This window comes from Vanessa atalanta, chromosome 15, assembly GCF_905147765.1.
Source record: "Vanessa atalanta chromosome 15, ilVanAtal1.2, whole genome shotgun sequence".
Lineage (NCBI taxonomy): Eukaryota > Metazoa > Arthropoda > Insecta > Lepidoptera > Nymphalidae > Vanessa > Vanessa atalanta.
In genome coordinates this window covers 10,144,779-10,153,583 of record NC_061885.1, presented here as the reverse complement: position 1 = coordinate 10,153,583, position 8,805 = coordinate 10,144,779, and the positions used below count along the sequence as shown (strand labels likewise).

Sequence of the window (8,805 nt, the reverse complement as noted above, 5' to 3'; positions counted from 1 at the left end):
TATATATATTTAAATTTAGTATTGTTCATAGTTGACGTAAGACGTATGTACAAAATTCGATTCTAGAAAATTTTAAAACGATAATGTTCGAAAGAGTTTTTATATGTTACAGGATCTATAAATTTAAATTTAATTCGCAGTCAAGTTTAAAATTGGGCTCAACAGTTTATTCAAGAAACACAAACAATAATAGTCACAATCCTTATTTTTAGATTAAACTTAAATTATCTTAGTTCATATATCATTAAGTAATAGGCCTCTTGGATACCTACTTGCTTACTAATTCGAGTTCTACTCTCAGAAACGTTTATAACTCTATTTATTTACAAACGATATTTATAATCAATCAACATTTAAACTATTTCAAGAAGTAAGCGAAGCAATCACTTTTCAACATACAAATTGACACTAAATTATGTTAACAGAGAATTGGAAGGACCGTCAGTTTAAACATTCATCAAATCAGATTTTAAACTGTGAAGCAATGCTAATTGCTCTTAATATAACCGACCAATTTAAGTTAAATTATTTAAAATATTAACCAAACCTCAAGTTTATGAGCAACCGAAATTTTATACATTTCATTGTATTATTTGGTAGGGCTTTGTGCATGTTTGGCGGCGCGTTGGCAATGTAAGGAATAGATAATAATTCTTACAGCAACATAGTCTATTTGCGCTGGTACTAACCATTAGAAAACTGTCTGTCCATTAACATAAGAAAAAAAAATGTATGCTCCCATCTACAATTTACAATATATGTAGATTTATTATGAACTAACGGTCCTTACAATTTTTTATAATTTACATATATAAATTGATTTATGATATATAGTTACGCTAAAATCACCATTTATATTTATGTATTCCTTAAATTACAAAACGTATTTAAGCCGACATTTATATCATAATAAAAAATATTGATTACTTAAATTATACATATTTCCTTATTATACAAATATAACTGTGATTTCAATATACAAATATTTATTATACACGTGTTATTGTAGTGGCTTATATAGTTATCAAAGAAAACAAATTTTGATATAAAATAACTATTTTAGTTTCGTGTTGTCGTTTGGAGTTGATGGTTGGGGATGTTCCTGTAACAAAAACATATGCTTAAAATTAATTAATAATAACACTTTTGTTTTAAACCGTAATTCCTATGACCTTGAATTATAGATTTTTATTATGGAAAATCGTGAAGAAACCTGCATATTATGTAGGATAACATTCTGCCAAAAGAGTCCGTCATTGGAACAGCATTTAAGTTCCAAAAATCTTCTACCCCCAGCAGTTGGTTTAGGGGGTATAATTTTATTCATTAATATTTTATTACTGTTTCTACATTAATTTTAATCAAAAAATATTTCATTTAATATAATAACTTTGAGTTACTAAATTAGTTTTTTTTTTTTTAAACCGATGTCCTTTTTCCAAACGATTGTAGATTTTTGACAAACCATTCAAAAATAGTCGAGTCCAATACTTATCTAATAAATAAAATATTTGATTATGATTTTTGTGATTAAATATTATAATCATAAATAAATTTCAAAATATACGATAAAAAATCGAAAAAAAAATATGATTTTAGATACTCATATAAATGTCATCGAATGTATCCGAACGCAAAAACGACTTATTAAATATTGAAAACATAAAATAAATCTTTCGGCTAAACCAAAATAAAAAAGCCTATAAAATAACCTCATCGAGAAAACAGAGCCTCGAGCCTTACAATAATCGTATTCTAATTAATTGATTCGAAAATTCGATATTCAAATTATAAGCATTGTTAGGTCTGTACTCAAGTAAACCAATGTTATATAACTTTAAGCTTAGCGGTATAATGTGTTTGAACCAATAAAACTTCTAAATCGAAGATCAAACACACTAGTGTTAACAAGTCTTAATCAATCGTAAAGTTATGTGCACACCTGCGAGTTAGCGAGATAACTGTAGGCTTTTCCAATCACAGAAGGAGTTAAGACTAATAAATAATCGTCGTAATCTTGAATGATAATTTGTATACTATTTATTTTGGATTCGTGTAAAAATGGCGTTTTAAATGTCAAGAAATTGTTATCGGAACTATAAAGGATAGTGTTTTATAAATAACTAAAGGTATATTAATCAAGTACTTGGTGGTAGGCCCGTCTGGGTAGGTACTACCCACTTAATAAATATCCAACTGCCAAACAGCAATGCTTAACATTCCTGTGTTCTGGTTAAAAGTTTGAGCGATTCAGAGAAACTATAGCCACGAGTTACATACATTTTAGCTTTCAAGGTCTGGAAGTGTGGAAGGAATAGTTAATATTTCTTACAGTGCCGAGCTGTAGGCGACGAACCACCATCAGACCCATTGCTAGTGTAACATTTGCTAGTGTAACATAAAATAAGTTTGTATATCTGTATTCCTTATTCAGTTGGAATCTATGCATATAATAAAATTGGAGTGTCTGTTTGTAATATTGAAATAACTACTTTTACTTTAGTAATATTATATATATATATATATATATATATATATATATATATATGCATTTGTATATACCAAACTAACATATAAACAAACAAACGCTATACAATAATTATTGTTTTATTGTGGAAATGACTAGTTCCTTTAAAAACTTTACAATAAAAATTAATAACAATAAAAATAAAAATTACAAATAGAAAAACAAAAGATACTAATTATAAAAATACATAGAAATAAAACAACTACTTTTAAAGGTTGCACAGTGGTGTGATTCCAAATTGTGGCCCGACGCAGAAATTTATTGCGACTAAAGCGATTTATATTATTATATATTTTTTTTATTGTAAGTAGCTAAAGTACTTGTGCCGGTACCACAAACACCCAGACTCGAGACAACACAGAAAAATAATGAACTTTTTCTATATCGATTTGGCCGGGAATCGAACCCGGGACCTCGGAGTGGCGTACCCATGAAAACACACTACACGACCCAGAGGTCGTCATATTATTTATTTATTATAGCTAACTTGAACTATGCTGCAGTATTTTTTAAGGAACTTATATTTTTAAAAATAAAAAAAGAATATTCAGTAATTCTCATGTCTCTACGTTCCCAGGATTATTTTGATATCAGAGATATCAAAATCATCCTGGGAATGAATGTATCCTGTTGAATGTTGTGATATATTTTTTTTAAATTTACAACAATCGCCGCACGACAAAATTGTATAGACATTTTCAACGCCAGTTCCATTAAAGCCGACACTGAAGTGTTTTATATTATGGTACAGATAAAAAAGATTTTTTTTTCCATTTTAAAATATAAAAAGTAAATATAAATCAGATTTTAATTTAACGCTTACTGAAGCGAACATATAATAGTATAATTAAATCATATTAAAACTGAAATCGAGAACGAGCCATGAAAATTATTTCAATGAAAACAAATTAATTTCAATATGGAAATAAGTTGTTTGGAATGTTATAAGTTAGATTGGTAATCGTTTATCTTCAATTGTTTCATATGTAATAATCAATAGTTATATGTAAACTTGTTATCAATTACTGCCAGTTTCCAATTTCAGTTAAATTGGAAATGTTTGTTTTGAAGATTAAGCCCTCATTTACATAAGATTTGAACTTAAGTTGGGGTTGCCCGTAGTAGTTTTTCCCGGATCAAATTTTGATTTCTAGTGTTACAAAACAATAAAATGATTAATTTAAATATAAAAAATGTCGTCTTCAATTCTAGATAATAGAATAGGCAAATGAAAATTAATATGCGATCTTAAACTGTTCTATTTTTAAACTTTTCTTTTTTTTTTTTAAGTGTTGTGATTTTATATCGTCGTCATAAAAATTCGATTAGATTCGATTACATAATCGATCATGATTCTCCTAACTCACACACCTGTAAGTTTGTTTAACACATACGTTAATATTCTTAGTCGTATTTATATAGAAATTGTAACTGTGTTGTTTATGACGATTGAAGTTGGTTGGGTTATGTGTAGTCGTTATAAGGTTTCAATAGCGAAATATTAAAAGCAATACGAAGTTTGACGTAAGTATGACGTTACATCTCGTTTGAAAAGCAACTGATAATATGAGTCTAAAAGATTCATTTAATTATATAATCGAGGTCATTCGAGGCATCTAGACACCAATTCGTCGAATTAAGATGATAAAACAAAACCTCGAATATAACGCGTTATTACGATATGAACTACGAAATCAAAAAAATATTTTAAATCACGTCGAATTTAACTCGTGAAATATTTTTGACTTGAAAAGACTTTTTGATACGTTATGTATTGTCTAATTATATTTATTATGGTCAATGTCGCTTTGTGACATTAACAGTTTGTTCTACGGCGAGATTTGATTTCCTTCTTATAGAATGCAGTTATTTGTGCGCTCGAACGTTCTGTTTTTTCTATAATCTAATTTGTTACTTATCACCTTATTGCCTCCACTGGTGACAGGAGGGCTGGTTGGTTTTTTGCCCAGAGGATCGGAATTGCGACTCAATGGGTGAATGCTGCCATCATTCCACGCGGTTAAGATTTATACAATAACTATTTTTATTCATATCTGTATTAAAGCAATTCATGCTAATAATTCTTATGTAAATAGATTGAAAATTTGTTACTTAGGATTATATTTGCATTTGTTATGAAATTTAGTAAAATTGTTATTTAGTAAAGTGATAAAATATTATTCTTAGTTACAAAATATAAAAGCGGATTAACATATTAGTTCCAATAATTTAGAGAAGTTAAAAAAAAAAAAAAACATATGCTTAAGTACGCTTTTGAAAAAAATATAACAGGATTCATTTAATGAATTAAATGTAAATCCAGCACTGATTTTGAGTGTAGATTCTGCAGAAAAAAATTGTCGAGAAACTTGGTATACCCTTTTTCACAGGTGAAGTTGCATCATTTTATAAACTAAAACCAATTAAAAATTAAAGAGAGAGAAGTTATAATACTATAAATAACAAACATAAAGATTGAAAAGTGCTTTTATGAGCCTACTTGAATGAGAGTATTTTGATTCTGATTGTGCTTAGATTACCGAATATTGTGCTTATATTACAGAAAGACATGTAATAATATGAAAGTGTTTTGCCATTGTCATTATTTGCCATTTAATGATTCAGTGAGCAAATTTTTGCACAAAATATTTGGTATCATTACTTTTAGTCTGATCATTCTAAATACAAATATTGCGGTACGTGAATTCGTGATCGATATTGCATGACACAGAGTAATAGAAACACTGAAATACTTAATTAAGACCTTGTCAAATAAAATACACTGAGGTGCAAAAAATGTGCACTGAAGTTGCTTTACTATTTATTATTTAAGTAGTAAATATAGCACTTAAAGTAAACTTAGACCATTAGTGTATCGTAAACAAGGTGAAAACCGAGACATTTAATATAAAACAGAATTTGCTAAACACTCTCAGTATCATAACGGAATTTATATTATATAAAAAAATTGATATCCTATTTTGATATATTTATTGTTATTAATATTGAAAAAGTGACAACTACCTCGCTTCATTGGTATTTTTGCGAAACGAACAACTGCTTAACGATATTTCATTGTAATAGCGCATCTCGCCATGAAAAATTAAATTTATTCAATGAAATAATCTTCTTGAATTTATCAACAATCGTGTTAAAGGTAAAACTTACTATTTGATTGGATTCATTTACTTCGGTTCGCTAATTTGTGATTCTTCGTCTATCAACTGTAAATTAATATTCTCATTCTTAGGTTGAAACGTTGCGGAAATATTTTTCTCTTCTAATAAAATGTTTTCAATCTCAACTCCATTGTCTTTCTTTCCTCCGTCGAATATGCGTTGTTTTATTGATGGTCCTCTATTGAAAGAAGACGCTAGTAACGTTTCTTGAATTGTTTCATTACCGTTGCATATTTTATCAGTTTTATGGGTAGGCATCCTTCCTGAGTGATAGCTGTTCCGAACACCTCCCGTCGATTCGAAAAATGGTAATACTTGTTTGAACTCCTTTCTAAAATTTTCATTTAACCACGCGTACAGGAATGGATTATAGCAGGTCGATGCCATTGCCATAGAATGTGCGAGGAAAAAGGAAACATAATAATAATTCCACTCTGTCATCTGAGCGTAGAAGTCATTAAATATATTTATTAAATTTAATGGCAACCAAGATATGCCAAATATAGCGACCATGGATATGAGCATCCTATTCGTCCTTCTTTTCCTATCTCTGTCTGCTTCTTCCCTTCTCGTATTTTTAGCACCTGGCTTCGACCGAGCTCGGTCGTTTAATCTTAAACTAACGCACGTATAACATATCGCTATAACTAAAAATGGTATAAGGAATTGTAAAACTGTGGTGAAGACTCCAAAGATTTTTCTTGATTTGTCAGATGGCCAACTTTCCTCGCAGTAAGTTTTATTATTCGTTATTTGGATCCCCATAAAAAGTCCATAAGGACATGTGACCACCAGAGAAAATACCCAAATAAATATTATAATGAATATGCAAGTGTTAAGCTTCATTCTTGGATGAAAGGGATAAATAATGACAAAAAATCTGTCTATCGCTATTGATGTCAGAGTGAGAGTGGAAATATAGACACTAGTTCCTTGAGCATATGGCATTAGATGGCATAACAATCTTCCAAAAACCCATCTTCCAATAAAAGTGTACATAGGCGTCAAAGGAACAGCAAAAACACAAAGGAGTATATCAGATAATGCCAAGTTCGTTATGAAGAGATTCGTCACAGTTTGCATCGCTCGATTTCGGAAGACGACATAGCAGACTAGAACGTTACCGAACACGCCAAGTACGAATATTATGGAATACAGTATGCAGAAAGCCACTTGGACAATTTTCACATCGATGATATCGGTTGTTCGATTTGATTTCGGTTCGTCTATCACTTCAACTGATTCTCCTGTTAATGTTTTTGTCAAGATCAGGACTCCCCCGACGAAAGATGTGCTGTTAAGATTCATAGCAGCAGACGCATATTTGATCATTGAAATATCATCGAAGCTGCCATTGTAAGCGGACAGCATTTTACTCGTTGAAGGATCTTGTGAATAGAGAAACACGCCAATCCATCTGTAAACAAAAATAATATTTTTAGTTAAATTTATGTTGATTTTAGTATACACCCCTAAGAAAGACAAATGTTGCAAAGGAAAACTCCGTATTATTATGTATTTGTTTAAAGGGAGCTTGTACGAGTGTTATGGCAGACACAAGGGACGTAACAGGTTAGGTCTCGTGCTTAGCGGTGCATGACTAGAGTAAATAATAATCGATATTTCTTACAATACCAGTGTCGTTGGATGGAGGAGATCACTTACCAGCAGGTAGGTCATTTGCTTGATTGCCATTATCAAAATATTTAAAAATTTCTTGTAAACAATGTTCTATTACGATATTTCATCTTAGCCCAAACTTTTATTTAATCTTTAGGGAATGATCTTAATATATGTAAAACATGGGTTTTTATTGGATATTGCTTAGAGTACTCTATTTAATTACATTTTAAAGAATAAACCATAATGGACATAATTGAATTGTGCGTAAGAATTGCTACTATTAATTTGCGCCGACATTTACATTCGTTTTACGACCCGAAATGTTTTCTTGGTGCTATTAAGACTTTAATGTTTTTGTTTTACTTAACAATAGCTAGAAGGGAGAATGCTCGTGGCCAGAATTTTTCATGATTAATTGTGTCTTAGATATTAAAATGCATTTTTTTTTCATATTTTTACTATTTGGTATGCAATAAATACTTTATGACTACTTGAGACCTTTAGTCTTAATTTTGATAATTGCAAACAGAAGTCACTAGCACACACAAACCAAATTACCAAAACGTCTTGACATCCGTTTCGATAATCTTGAAAAACAAGCTATGGGTACAAACAATTTTTAAAAAAAATATATTTTTAAAATGGTCATGCGCCATCGTAGTTTGTTTGTTTTTTTATGTAATAGGTAGGGGGACGGATATCTTGACCATCTGGTGGTTAGTGGTCCACCGCTCGTAGACATTGATGCATAGACACCAACCTGCAGTTACACACTCTCCTTTCAAACCGGAAAACAAAACTTAGTGTATAGCTGTTTGGCGTTAGAATATCTGATGAGTAGGTAGGCCCGTGTGGGAGTACCTACCCACACGGGCTTGAACACAGTTCTATCACCAATTAAATTAGTGTAGTTATGATGTTTAGAAATCATAAAGCAACTGTTAAAATATTAATCAATATTTGTGATCGAGCGATACTAATTATTTATCTTTTTTATGTTATTAAAATTATTTTAAGTACTGAGCAGCAACGGATGGTATTTCCAATAACCATAGATTTCCTGGATAACTAAGATCATATGTCTCTTGTGCCTGTAACACTGGGTCACAATGCCCTAAAGATCATAGATTAAAACCGCATTAACACTACCATTAGAACGACGTATTCATTAGAGCATGGCATAGTTAGATCGCATCCAAACCAATCCGTTGTGCTTAAGCTACTGGTCTTTTGTTACGTCTAATGTATATATAATTGCATTTGCTTGATCTCAGTGGAGAAGAACAATGCGAATAATACACCTTTGTCCTATAATTTCCGGTAGATGATTGCCCACGGAGACTCCAGAATCCTATTACAAAGTAGTTTTTTTCTCAAAAGTATCTTGACATAAAATTCGTATAATCTCCAGTTGACTCCAGACAGGAGACATAACATACATATATAATTGTAATTAACTAACATGACTGTATTTTT

At 30.6% G+C, this 8,805-nt stretch overlaps 1 protein-coding gene across 1 annotated transcript; it reads right to left on the bottom strand.

The window, feature by feature from the left end:
- Window positions 1–1,067: 1,067 nt before the first annotated feature.
- Window positions 1,068–7,401, bottom strand: LOC125069555 (prolactin-releasing peptide receptor-like). The gene is made up of 3 exons (XM_047679076.1): window positions 7,337–7,401; window positions 5,696–7,123; window positions 1,068–1,102 (listed from the first exon to the last, which is right to left on the bottom strand). The coding sequence occupies exons 1-2, from the start codon at window positions 7,399–7,401 to the stop codon at window positions 5,713–5,715; spliced, it is 1,476 nt and encodes a 491-aa protein (XP_047535032.1). The 3' UTR covers window positions 1,068–1,102; window positions 5,696–5,712.
- Between the last annotated feature and the right edge of the window lie 1,404 nt (window positions 7,402–8,805).